Genomic DNA, 14547 nt, shown 5'->3' on the forward strand with positions numbered 1-14547 from the left:
CATTGAGGAAGAGAACTTGATTCCTCCACTGTTCACAAGTCTGCTCATTTATCTCACTAAAGAACAACCTCTTTAAAAGCAATGTGATTTTGTTTTATAGGGAACAAACAGAAAAAGCAATATGGAGAACAGAAGAACTGAAAGGTCAGTAATAGAATAGTATCAAAGAAAGAGAGTTTTGTCACATTTTCTGTTTAGCTTTTAGAAGACTCTATAAAAGAGGCTCTTTCATAGAGGCTGCGCGGTATACGCAGCTGGGATTAAGAGCCAGAAGGGGATAGCATAGAAACCTTTCACCTAGAGGACCACTGCTGAACTACACTTTAAATGTTGAATGCCATTTTTCCAAAGCAGGAATAGCCATCACATCAGACTTTTTATCTCAGATTTGACAGCAGCTCTGTGAAACACTTTGCAAGCCACTTATCTGCTCAGACCTCTTGTTTCTCCAACTGTAAAATGAAATGATACTTACCTCAGGCTTATGCTGGAAATAATACAGCTGTAAAGCTCTTGAAAACAGCAGATGCTGCTCTTAACTGCCTGAAGCCATAGTCACGCAGAACTTGGCACCTTGACCTCGGAGAATGATTCAGGTCACTAACTCACCAGTACCAGAAAACAAGGAAGGAATGCAAAGATCTAAACGTGGGTATCCAGCTCACGCTCCGTGTACTTGAGATTGGTCAGCAAGGCAGCTAGAAGCAGTCTAGTGGTAAATAATCTGGGTTCTAGACCCTTCTCACCCTGAGAGATCTCAAGCCTTCTGCTCCTGTTGCCAAGCAATATGCTCACATGCAGCATTCCCATCACAAGCAGATAAACCAATTCCTGTCCTAGCTCCAAGTACTATTGAAGAATTTTGCATAAAGGTCCATAGGATCAAATGCATGAACAGATTAGGGACAGGATCCAAAACTCCTTCCTTCTTAGGAAATACTCTTCTCGTTGACCCAAACATCAGGCCTCTTTCTACTTATTCTCTCCCACCAGCCCCATGACATGTGTCAACTCACTGGTGGTTCCAGGGCAGGTTGTGCCCTGGTGGTTATCATACATTCCTGGGAAGTGAGAAATATTTCAAAAGCCCCTACGTTCAGGTTCATTCAAGTTCCCTCTCTGTCACAGCCCTCCTAGGTGACCTTGGATCTGTTCTGTATCCATGTAAAGGGATAGTACTTCTCCACCTCACGAGATGGCAATACACAGAAATTGTGAGGTGTTTAGACAGTGCAGTAACAAGAGCCAGAAGCAGCCATGGAAGATAGATGAGGAAAAGGAAAGACAGGCTTCCTAAGAGTCTTGGATAATTTTAATAATTGCTAATATGTTCCCAAAGAGAGAATGCTTCTGAATGGAAGATTTGAGACTTCATGTTACATAAATCTAAACCAAAGGGAAAAAAACAAAACAAAAACAAAACATGCTTCTTCCCCAAACTTCACACCTAATCTGACTAGCAGTGTTAAAGTTCAGTCTATCCACAAAAAAGTGCTGGCTGATGGCAGAAATCCTAGCCTCAACCTGATCAAAAGTGTTTGGCCACAATCCAGTCCCACATGGGCACTGCAGAGTATCCAAACTGCAGACTACTCAGTGCAAGGGCAATGCAGCTGAGCCACATCATTCACTCAGAACGCCACCTGCACGTTTATAACTTTATCTAGGACACCGCTTCTGCATTTTACCAAGTGCTTGCATAGAAAAAAGCTCAGAAACATCATTACAAGCAATGAAAGCACACCCATTACCAAATCTTATTTTCTAAGAAGTAGCACGCACTAAGAAACAGGCAGATTTCAAAGTTCTTGTGTGCTGAGTACTCATAATGTGTTACTTTCCACCTGAATTGAGAAAACAGATCCTTCAGAAAGCAGTTCCTACCTTGAAACAGGTTCTATTTTGCCTAGAAAGTAAGTACAACTAAAATAACTTTAGAATGCAGTATCTCTACCATGCATTTAGTGTAAGGAGCAGGGCAAAAACATATAATAAACAGTTCTACTTATCTCCAGTAGAGGGTAGTGGAACCTCTAATCCCAACCTTTTTTAAAATATCACTTCATATTACACAGATGTTTTTCTTTAAGCAGTTGAAGAAATGCCTGAACAACTGATTGCGTCCAAGACAGTCTATCGACAAGAAGAATTCTCTATGAAACCCAAAGAGAGGCAAGAGATGAGAGTTTTAGAAAGGCCTTGTTAAAAACACACACACACACACACACACACACACAAATTGTCACATAATCATAACCATCACAGGAAGACTTGGCTTCAAAAAATATAATTGCAAAATTGACAAAAACACCAACATTTAAAAAGTCAAAACTACTCCATGACCGTAACTTGGCTTAGCAGAATAACTACACTCAAAAGTTAAACCCTTTCCTGAACAATAAAATGGTACTATAAATGCATAGCACCTCTCAGCCATGGAGCTCAACAGCATTTATGATCACATATTCCACATGCCTGTAAGGCACTACTTGGGACTAGCAGATAGGAAAGCACATTTATTTGGATCACAGCCTCTGAAGACATAAAATGAAACAATAGAAGACACTAGGTACATGGATTCAGTTAGAATTTAGGCCAGATGACTCAGAATGCAGTGTCAGTGCCAAAGAGTATAACACAACTGGAATCTCTTGCTATTTAGCCCTTTCCTCTGACTGCTAGCCCAGGCTTTCTCTTGAGATAGCTGATGATAATGTGAATTACATATGTTCCATGTGGCTGGGAAGGGATTGGGATGCTTAGGGAATATTATATCTAGAATTTCTGACATGATTTTTTAGAATTTTTGGCCATAACACTGTGCCTCTATGGTTTTGTTTTCAATTTACTCAAGCAAGTGTGTTGAGGGTTAGAAGGACTAATGGAAGAAAGAAGAGCTCTTGCCAGGAAGAGAAAACAGACATAAGAAAAAAATTACAATTTAATTTAAAGTAACACCAAAGAACAAGTTAAGACATAGAAAAGTCTTTTGTGTGGCATTTAAGAAGTCTTTTCTCTTTATCTTGTTTAATGCTGGTGGCCATGAGACATAGCAGTTACATAATGAGGAAGGCATGAGAACAAAGCTGAGGAGAATAGGAAGGGAAGAAACTGTTCTTATATGCTATTTATGATCTATACAGGAAAGTTTGAAAAGATTTTCATTGTGCTTCTTTTTGTCTGATTGATTTGCTCCAAAGTAAAACTTGGTCTAGTTTTACTTGGTGAATAGACAGAAATATGGTCTGGAAGCCCTCATTCTTTTAGCTTATACAGTCAGAGTGGTGGTCATTTTACAAGATCTTTCCTTGAAATACCTGGCATATGTTAGAATTAAACAGACACAGATGAAATAAAAAGAGAGATTCTAGTTGGTGTCAACATGCACACAAAATTACTCTCTCCTTTTGATGAGGTTAACTACCTTGGTTCTATGAGATCTAGCATATTTTTCAGACAAAACAGGTTAGGGATCTGAATTTCTGATGTGAACACATATAGGTAAAGAAATTCAAGCTAAATAGAAAAAAATACTTAAAATGCATAATGTAAAAGGAAATCAGCACTATGTGGGTTTTTCCCCCCTCTACAAATCACCTATAAATGAAATAATTATTCTTAGTCCTGCCTTTGGGTAAGAGTCTTTTATTTTTGTTGTTTCTTGTGGCTAGCAACAAACTGAAAAGAGTTAATAGCTAATCATATAATTTGGGATGACAAAATATTAGCATCAGTTACTTAACTAGAAAAAAGAAAATATTTACAAGACAAACAAAATACGTTTCATCAGATATTAAAGATTCTCATGTAGAAGTCCAGTTTTAGGGTCACAAAATGTTAGAAACTTCCTATATAGAGAGAATGATTTTAAACAAAATTCAGCCCCAATCTACATGACAAAGCCCAGATCACACTCACGGTATGCTGTTGCAGAATCTCTCTCCTTCTGGTCTGTGCTGAGAAACATGGTGAGAGCAGAATACGGTACTTGGAATAACTACACAAAGAAAGAACATGACTTAGGAAAACATCTTGCGGTAGATGCTGTGTTCCTTTGATACTCAGGAAAAAAAAGGTGCAACGCAATATTGGAATTCACTCATTTAGAACATTCTATCTTTAAGCACAAAGCCTTTCCATTCTGGTTTGTAAAGCATACTGTAAGAGGAAAAAAGACTCTTTCATAATACAAATAATAAATAACAACTTAGCAAAACAATTTACCTTAATGCTGTGCTCCTCCAGCTTCCTTGGGAAAAAGTCCTCGTAGCTAGGCTATAAACCATCTAGCGTTCTTTGCACTAGGAGACTATCAGGTTCCTAGCTTGAGCTAACTAAGAGGAAGCAAAGCCCTAGAATGAATAAACCTTCTGGTTTATTCAAAGTGGAAGACTGCATAAATCCCCCAGACACTCTCAGTGTATGTCTCACTTTGTAATTCAAAGAGATAATTATGAAAACCACAAACTGCTTTGTCTTCAGCAGCATTTCGCTACGCGCTCCTTAATTTGAGTTGAGAATAGGTGGAAACACATATGGCTATGTCTAGCCACTGACAAAAAGGTAGTGGGGAGGAGTGTGTTGCTTGTTTGCTTTTTACAGCACTGTATCTAGCATGTAGTTTTTACCTTCTTGTAAAATCTTGGTGGAAACTAGGCACTGGTAACATGTACTGCAATGCTGGTAGATAAGCCCCACTTTTACAGCAAGAGAGACCTTACCAACAGTAGTACTTTACTGAAAAATAACCATTGAATGTTATAAGCCTCACCTTTCGGATGGCAATGACATGAGTGGGGGCCTTTCCTCATAGTGCTGAATCTTGGAGCAACATACAGGCCAAACTTCCAGAATCAGCATTTGCTTTTGTCCCTTCTCATCTTGTACCTCCATCTATTTCAGTGGCAATCCCTTTAATAAACTAGCTTACTCTACATCCTCTGAGAAATACGTAAAAGAATTTCATCACCATATAAATACATACAGATCGTCATCCTCTTTGTAAGGTAGATAAGCAAGGGGCCTATTTTATGAAAGATGCAAAAATAAATTAACTAACTGCCCAGGTTCAACACTAATTGTCTTCATTGTTGTAAGAAATAACCCTATCTTTCTACTCTAAATCCTGTTCAATCGGCAAGGAGCTTATACAATCATTTGGGAAAACGGTCACAGAGTCGGACCAAACTGTGGTTCACAGACTACTGCAGAGTGGTACATGAGCCCACTTGAACAAGTGAAACATGCAGACATTGTCTCCCCCACCAGAGAGGTCAGTACCCAAGCAAGCTAAGTCTGGCAATCCATGTCCTACTCTGTTCATACAAAATGCATTTCTATTCACCTCTGTTAAACATGAAGAATGTACACTTTTTCAGAGCTCTGTCATGGAAAGCCTGCATTTTGCCTTCAAAAGAGGGGAGAAAATAATTTTAAGCCATTATGAATGTGTTCCAGACCGTCTTTCTCTAGAGGAAACAAAGGACCTAGGGAAACCTTCCAGTTAGACACAGGAATACAGAATTCCCAGGTCCAAAACACCCACAAACAGGAGAAAAGCTAAAGTCAAACAAGACACACAAACATTTTAAATGGCTGTGAAATACATTTTCAACATGCAGTCCAGTGAAATTCAGTCAGCTAGGATACACCCTACCATGCTGCGATGCCTCACTTCCAGTTCTAGACCCCTGCGTGATACTGCTTTGCACTGAAGATACCTTGTTTCACCTTGATTTTGGCTACAAGGCAAAATGGGGCAACATGACCCTCCATCGATGCTATTTCAGATCTGGAACTCCTACTTTTCATTGCCTTCCATCTTGAGTCAAAACACCAGAACAAGAGCCACAGACCTATTTGGCCTTCTAAACCGTCACTGAAAATAGAAGTTATGAGAAGTGAGATGTCTAAGTGAGACTTAGGAATCTGAATGTCTCTGCCGAACTATTAAAGAATGAGCTGATTACCTAGGGCAGCACATTAATTTTGCGAAAGGCTGAAAAGGTTTATGACACTATCTATCCCCAAATGTGTGCTGCTGGCCTTCCGGTGAAATATGCTACCCTTTCTTGTGTATGCTTTTCAGACACTTTAAAGTCACCAGCCTTAGCCTCAACTGCCAATTAATGTGACTGGAGATAATCTGGCTGAATTAGCAGGTCATCAGGCAGAAGCTGTGGGCAGAAACCACCAACTAGCAGAGAGTTTGATAAAGGAACATCTGCCTTTCCTTTAAAACTCCCTGGAAGTTAAAATATAAAGTGAGCACTGACAAACCTCAATTTACTAAGTCGGAATACAGTAATATAGACAGAAAAGAAGAGCATGTAACTGCTGAGGGCATCATAAACTGTAATCTACTTACTGTGGTCAGTGCTTGGAAAAGGCAATAGAAAGTCAGGTACCATGCAACTCTTCCTGCTACAAAAGGAGGCAGGTACCACATGAAAAAATAGGATGCTACTGTGAAGGGTGTACATGCCAACATCCTGCAAAGAAGATTAACATATATCAACAATCTCAATGCAATGATAGCAATGTATATTCAATTTTCCTGCTGATAATCGATACAATGCAATTTATTTTATGTGCAGTTTTTGTAAACACATGACATGATTTTAAACATTAAATTTTAGCATGCATTAAATGCAAAAATTAATACAAAATATAAACCAGTACATCTATAAAATGGAAAAAAAGACAGTCAAACAGCAAATCTGAAGGAAAAGAGCGATACTTACTTAAATTAATATCCTAGTTAGAACAGACCAAATTGCCCTGCACATACACTGTACTGGTAATAACTACAGTGCCAGTCCTTAGTCCACATGTCTCAGACTGCACCTTTGTTAGAAAGAGCTATTGAAAACTGGGCCCTATTAAAACACATCATAACATGCTTCAGCAATTTTTACATGACCCTACTTATTACCAAGGATTCCTTCTTCCAGTTTTAACGCCTTTGATTTTCTTCTCAACTTAGCCTCTTCACTGCTACTTTAAACAAGTGCAAATATGTTGATATACTCAAAAATGCTGAAAATAGCATAAAAGGTAATGGACAGCTCAATTAAAAAGTTACTGTGGTCTGCATCTACTCTGGTATATAATAGCCTATGGTCAAATTTGTTCCATTTAACTCAACAGCCAAGCTCCTCATCACTCCAAACATAAAAGCATCAACTCCTAGGGAAGAAGGTGGCTTAAAATAGGACCATGAAAACTTGAATTCAAGAGCTTGCCACGAAGCAACAATTCAATTTACATTTGTCTAAAAATGATTTCAGGTAAACAATACTTTTCCAACTCCATGATATGGAAGAAGTGATCAGGGGCAATTATTTCCCAGCAGCCTGACCTGCAGTAGCACCACAGCTCTCCTGTACTCTTGCAAATCATATATTAAACAATGTAATTGGATGACCAAGACCCAACAAAAAAAATCCAAACATGTAAAAGAGAAAACATTAATCCCTTCACAACAGCACTACTGACATCAGGGGTCAGCTGATTATTTTGCAATCGTGAACGAAAAACGTGGAATACAAAAGAGTAATGTGGGTAGATAGTTTTAGTAAAACAATGGCTTTCCCATACTGCTCTATGGGGATAGACAGCCGCACCAGGAGCTGAATGTGTAGAATAGCAAGGAAAGTGCCAGGTTCTGGTATTCTCTGTCTCTCCAGTTTCCAGGCCACAGCTCATTCATAGCTGGTCAGCAATGGAAGACACAAATAAAGGTATAATGCTAATACATCTCAGGCAATCTACCTTATTCTCCAAAAGCGTGAGCTTTTCCAGACACATGTTCAGAGAGAGTCTCCACAACAAAGTTTTTCATAGTCAGTTTTTGTGCGTCTCTTCAGCAATAACCCTCTTAGTAATATTCTTCCCTCCTTCCCTCCTCTTTCCACATATTTTGTTCTCCTCACTTCAGTGAGTTTTGAAAGCCTTTCTGAATCGCTGTCTGCTATTACCCCCTTTGACAAAATATTTAAACAAGTTTGTGTCTTTTATGTCAATATCTGGTTATGCACCTTAAGCATCCTACATAAAAGAAATCCTTCTGGAAAGAAGACGGTTGTTTGATGAGCAGATATTAAAGGCAGGTTTAGATAAGTGCTCTTCCTGTAAGAAGTGCAAGCTGTACAGCAGTTGGTTTGCAGTGCAAAGGACTGATAAATTCATGCTTAAGCTAGAATGGGAGTTATCCTAACACTGATCTAATACTAGCACTAAACATGCAGTATTTGCAGTATTTTCAGAGAACTGGGAGGAGGAAGCATCAGAATACAGGGCAATTGTTAGCAATTGTTACAAACCTGCCATGATTTTCTTTTTGAATAATCTCTTTACTTAGTTAATTCAGTGCTCATAAAAAAACACTCTATTGACATGGCTACAAACCAAATCCAGAAAAGAGAAGCAGCAAAGTGGCAGCAGCTCCCCTTTTCCTACAGGGCTCCTGACAAAACCTTAACTTTGAAGGTCTTACTCCTGCTGGGGCCACGAGCAGCTGATCTCAGTCTTCTTCCAACACATATCTGCCTCCTATTCTCTGTCAGATATAAGCTGCCCACAAAGAAGTCTTTGTAGCCCTAAAGCCACACCACAGCAAGATAACCACCAGCTAAGGAAGAGGGCTTATTTTTCATAACAATTTGATTGCTTCATTCAGGGTACCACACGTTTACTCCTAGATTTTAGTTGTGAATTGAGTTTTGGGATATTAATGGATGAATTAGACAAAAGCTGCTAATTAAAATATCTGACAACATATCCTTCTAGTATAAGAGAGAAACCAGTGAAGAACGACCCCCTAATTCCAAACTATTCAGTCTCCCCTTGACTCTTAAAATGAAAACAACAACAAATAAACTCCCTATAGCATAGATAAGCTTGGGTTCTTCTAACAGGGATTATCCCTTCCCAATTCACTTGCTTCATTCCTCTGTCCCCTTCTTATAGCTCATGGAGAGCATATGGACAAGGGTTACTAGTCACGCAGTTTCTCCTGGACAAACAAATCATCTGAGCTAAAGTGCATGTGAGGGACAAGAAAATCTGTGCCTAAAAACAATGCTGATCAAAATCTTACAGCATCTCGTTCTTTGATTAAAGGTGTGGTGATTTTCTAATTAAGCATTTTGACTAATGGGACTTACGAGGAGCAGGACCACAATGATTGCTGCAAGGGAAGAATGAAACAGACTGTTTGGGCCGTGCTAGTTACCGGGGCCTTGAACTAGCAGTGGTGTCACATCCGTGCCACACGTATGCGCACATCCCTTACTGAACTGTAAGGCCTAGAGAATTTAAGTTGAGGGACCTCCGGAAAGGCTGATGTGAGAAGGGAAGACAAACTAGGACACAAGTAGGAACAAGGTCCAGCTTTGTGGAGGAAGGTGAGGGAGGGACTAGAACCCCTTTTAACGCAGAATCCAGAGCACAATAAAAATCAAACTAAAAGGAGTCTAGACAGAGATGAAAATTCAGCCCCAAATTCAAGAAGGTGCTAGATCTGAGGTTCCCATTTGGCTTAACAAAACAACCCAGTGTCTTGTCTTCATTTGTTTGTTTCTCCAGCGGTAGAAAATCTCTTCTATGTTTTCACAGAAGAAGTTAAAGAGAAATAGATGGCATGGGAATTTTTCTTTTCAATTTTATATAGGTAGAAGTAATAAAATCACTCTTGTCTGGGAAACAGGCAAGGAAAAATACAGTTTAATTCAACGAAATGAATGTACGATTACAGCACTCACACAAAAAATATTCATATATATATATGTAAATATATGCATATATTTCTGCTTACCATGGCATGAGACGGCCAATTTTTGTCCATCTACTTTTGCTAATAAAAAAGCCAGCAACAGGATCAGTAACTGCACCTGAGGCTTTGCCAATGAACAACACCAAAGAGGCATGAAATGGAGTAATCTGAAAGTACAGACACAGTACTCTAAACAAGGGCCATTGTTTCACAATACAATGAAACAGCAAAAAGCAACTTTCCAGAAAGAATCTCAGTGTTTAAAAGAGTAATAGTAGGTCATTTACAAAACACGTCTGCTGCTGTCAAAGAAATTACTATTGGTTACGCTATTGGCTTCCCATAGCAAATAAATGAGACATCAAGACAGGCATTGTGCAAAAAAGGATTGGAGGGGAAAAGTGCAGGGAAGAAGAGATTATGGATCTATTTAGAACTAGGAAAAGGAATCAAGCAGAGGAACCCAGGTAACTAAAGTTCTTGTTTTAGTCATCAAAGAAGACAGAGCCCCTCTCTTTATTCCCCACACAGCCCCATTTCCAGATCTTTACCTTGACCAGAACTAGACAAAAGCGGAGGTAGCTGTTTACATGAATTCAGGCTTTTTCATCTCCTGAGATGACCAACAAAGGCTGCCAACTGGTGGCACGTGGCTATGGAAGAAGTTAGAGCATAGCAAACCTGTATCCACCCGGAATCAGACAAGTGAACTGCATGACACACAGCTGTTCAAATCAAAGTTGTCAGCACAAGTCCAACAAATCACATTTGAAAAATGTTCCCATGTTACATACAAATGAAATAGCCAAGTGCAAAGAAACTCTGAAATGAACCTGGAAAGTCCATACTTAAGTGCATATATAGAATTACAGCTATCCTGGGCAATACATTTATTTCTATGTATATCTGTAGGGAGCTTAGGAATTCAAATCATACAGCGGCTAAAAAAAGAGTTCGGTTCTCCTCTAAGTGCCAAGTCCATGCCACCAAAGTAGAGGCTTGAAAAGAGTCATTGAAGTCTACATAATCATGAATGTTCCTCAAATTAATTCTCTTAAAAAAAACCCAAAATACAGATTGCTGAAGCAGCCTATTGGACTTAAACACTGACAGGAGCCAAAAAACCCTTTGTCTATATGCTCTTTCACGCTGTCAGTGCTCCAACCTAGCTGAGAGCCTGGTGAATGCAGCTGATAAAACATCACGCTTGAGCTAGTATTCTCTGCTTTTCTGCAGAGCTTCTTATCTCCCAGGAAGCATCACATAGCTTCCAGGTGGTGCAACACCCCTATCTGCAGAACTTTCTGTCAGTACTCCCTCAGAGGAGAAAGAAAGAAGCAATAATCTCTGAAACATCTTGGATGACCTTTTTAAAAGGCAGATACGGTTCACTTTTGTAATCACATTTGTTAAATTTTAGCTCAAATTAGGTGAGATTGCAGGGGTGGCCATCTTCCTGACACTACCATCTCCAAGAGACGTACCCTACCCTAGAAAGCTGACAGACAGGCAAGTGTTGGGAATGGTACACTAGCAGGCAATGACAGTGCCCTTCCAAGCATCCCACTGCTGTGCGTGACATGGGCATTGGGCTCTGTCCCAGAACAGTTTGCTGTTGCCTCTAAATCTAGGCCGTGTCTGTCAGCCCCAGTGCCAGCAGCTTCTAAGTGGTAATAAAATACAAGACAAAATATGCCAAATTCACCCATTTTGGAAGGAATAAAGGACAGGACCCCATTATTGGAGGTTTTGGTGTTTTCCAGTAATTTGACTGAAGGATTCTGCATGGTTTGGCATTATATAAATATGTCACTAGTTTATACCAGTAATTTAGACAAAACATGGAATTCAAACAGAATAACTATAAGCTATAGAAGATGAATACAAATACATTTTTCTTAGAAAGGGTATAGATTATGTATGAAGGATTACACATATGAGTTTCACAATCTCTAAGGAACAGCTGAATCAGTTTTGCCCTCTAAGAGGACAAGAATTAATTCCACGTAATGACTATAAAATGACATACTCTCCCCTAAAAATATGTGGAAAAAACCCACGGGAACTCAGATCTGTTGGAGAGGCCTTGAAATGAATCTTGTTATGCAGGATTACTTTGGGGACTAAACCATCAAGGAACAAATAATTAAGCCCTTTTATGAAGTAGCAAGTGCATTACTACAAATGTCAAGCAAAATTATTATGTTTCAGTAAGAGGATCTTACTAACCAAAAAAAAAAAAATTATTATGTTATTCATGTAGGCAGTGCCCAGAGAGAAGCAAGAATGGAACCCCAGCTTGCTGGACACTTTACAAACAGACATAAACAATCCTTAGCTTCAAGAATTTTCAATTTCTGTGAACCGGCAGAAGTATGGAAATTCCCCTATTTATAAGCACATCGGGAAAACTGTATTAGCGTCTTTTTCATCCACTTCATCCTTCATTATCTCCACTGGCTTGTACTGCTGTCCTTGAAGTAAATGTGAAGTAGCTGTGGTCAGAGCTGCATCCATCTCCTGCTGCATCTCCAAGAAACTCCCTCTTCCATCCTCAACTCTCCCACTCCACATCACCCCCTTGCCACCTTTGAAGCTGCTCTCCAAAACTGGTGTCTTTTCTAGATCTTGTGACTTTGGTCTCAACAACACATTTAAGAACTTGACAGCTTGCAACACCAACCATACCGTGGTGCCGAAGTTTGAAAATCTATCAAGCAACTCACGATATTTGGTGTTCCTTTTATAACCTCAGTTTCTGATATCAGACTTCTATAGGAAATATATAAACTCAAACTTTTGGACACCTCCACTCCCTCCCTCCTGCCAAATCATGATATACTCATCCTGTCTTTCTACGTCTCAAATACCAAATGGGTATTTTTATCTGCTCCAGGACCTCCTGCTCCTTCCAGCAAATGAAAACAGTCAGTGCTGAAATCCACTCATGTAGTTTCAGCAGCAGCTCTTCTATCAGCCCCTGCAGTTCAGCCTCATCTCCCTAAAACCCTTTTGTTCCCTGCCTTTTTTCTCTCCTATAATACTTGGCCTATCCCACCTAGTTACCACACAGATACAGAAGACAATCCAAACCAGTCAAAATTGCTTATAGATTCATTTTCTTTGTTCCTCTGCTGCCCTGGAATCTAGCTGGAGCAGCTGAAAGTCAGATGAATGGGACTCCTGCTGCTTTGTTTTACCAGGTCTGCTTCTGTACCAGAAAGCCACAGACTGCAAGTGAAGAACCTTCAGGAAGGATTAGTCAGCTTTCTTTGCAAAGAATGATTATCCTCGCCAAACCAAATAAAATTTACATGAAATACTGGACCCAACTGCAGTGATTTTTGATCAGGCTGTAGTCTGAATGAACAGAAACTTCTACTAATGTTTCACATGTCTTATATCTTAGACTCTTTGATCCTTGAAGAACCACATTTTCCTGTGTCTGCAAGTGTATGAGCTCTGGAGTTCCAAAAGCTCTGCTGATGATCCCAGACTGAAAGCAAATGATGGCCACTTCAAGTCAGAAGCAAAATGAGTGAAAAAAATATCCCTCTTTCTAGACATATTTATGCAAATATCAGGATGCTGAACAGCTAAAGGCAATGACAAGAAGACAGTTTAAAAGCCTTACTAGCTAATTTATCCTTATTGGTTCTAGAGAAGTTAAACTGTTGATTACATCAGAATTGAGGTAAAGGTTTCTTGTGCTACTTACATGGGCTATATCTAGCAGGTAGATCTGCAGGAAGAAAGCAGCAGCACTCCCTGCCACTTGATTTGGGGCACCTCCTATTGCGTAGCATAGCTTGCTGCAAACCGAGAGCCTGTGTTCCTGTTCGAGCTGAAACAGAACAAGTAATGAGAAAGACAAGGAAAAAAAAACCTAAGGTAAAAAGATAAAAAGCTATAAAAGTCTTATGGTTAAAGTCTAAGGTTAACACAAATTCAGATATTCAATTAAAAATCAAGTTTTCCACTACTGCATTCATATGCCCTCAACACATGGGCATTTGGACACCCATTGCTTTGGTCTCATAATTTTTGTTCCTTACCTGAGTCCCTGAAAACCAGATCACTGGGTTCCTACAATGGAGTCTAGATTTATCAACTTACCACAAGCTATTGCAAAAGAACAGTTTTGTGATCAAGTCTACAAACAGGTAAGAAGCAGCAAAGAAGTGCACATTCTGTTATACTATATTCTGGACCTGGCTTTGTCTTTGTATGTTTAATTCAGATTTGAAAAAATGTTCGAAAACTTTGTTATGTTTATCTTTCAGACCATAATAATGAACATATACTCTCATACCGTTGCAATTAGACAACACTCGGAGGGGAGAGAAATTTCTGCAGCCAAATGTCCAAACAGACTCCAAAGATTTGTGCCCCATTCCGTCCTCACTTCCACAAAATGCTGATGTGGTCTTGACAAAGTCACTTGACTTTCTATGTCTTCATTTTTCACACAGTGAAAATTTACATAATAGGGAAATTTCACAAAGTGATTTTGCAGCCTAAGTCCTACTTAGGATGGACTCTAAATCACTAAAGGCACATTTTGAAAATTTTGCAAGATTATGCTTTCTCATTTGCCTTTCGATATGTGGCACAAAAGTGCTATAAGCATCCAATAATATTCTCTAATAGAATTACCAAATAAGAGTAAGATTAAACCTAAAAATAGGGTTTGATAATCATAATTTAGAGACAAAAACTTGTAGAGTCTAATAGAAATTCCAACAAGGAACACTGCTCTCTAATAGTAACAG

The 14547-nt window shown here is 39.2% G+C and overlaps 1 protein-coding gene across 7 annotated transcripts in view; it reads right to left on the minus strand.

Annotated features, from left to right (window-relative positions):
- MFSD2B (MFSD2 lysolipid transporter B, sphingolipid) overlaps nt 1–14547 on the minus strand; it is a 42140-nt gene that overhangs the window by 23155 nt on the left and 4438 nt on the right. For 4 of the 7 annotated variants that reach the window (XR_010388169.1, XR_010388168.1, XM_064508339.1 and 1 more), the window contains exons 2-5: nt 13494–13619; nt 9818–9942; nt 6368–6491; nt 3919–3997 (exon numbers count right to left, since the gene is read on the minus strand). Coding sequence is in view for 5 of the 7 variants with exons in the window: in XM_064508339.1 (XP_064364409.1) it covers nt 3919–3997; nt 6368–6491; nt 9818–9942; nt 13494–13619 (454 nt within the window). In the remaining 2 variants the exon portion in view is untranslated. Of the gene's footprint in view, nt 1–3918; nt 3998–6367; nt 6492–9817; nt 9943–10326; nt 10429–13493; nt 13620–14547 lie in introns of those variants that run through there. The other 3 variants (XM_064508341.1, XM_064508342.1, XM_064508340.1) reach the window with 3 other exon arrangements.

Source organism: Dromaius novaehollandiae, chromosome 3 (genome assembly GCF_036370855.1).
Source record: "Dromaius novaehollandiae isolate bDroNov1 chromosome 3, bDroNov1.hap1, whole genome shotgun sequence".
In the NCBI taxonomy this organism is placed as follows: Eukaryota; Metazoa; Chordata; class Aves; order Casuariiformes; family Dromaiidae; genus Dromaius; species Dromaius novaehollandiae.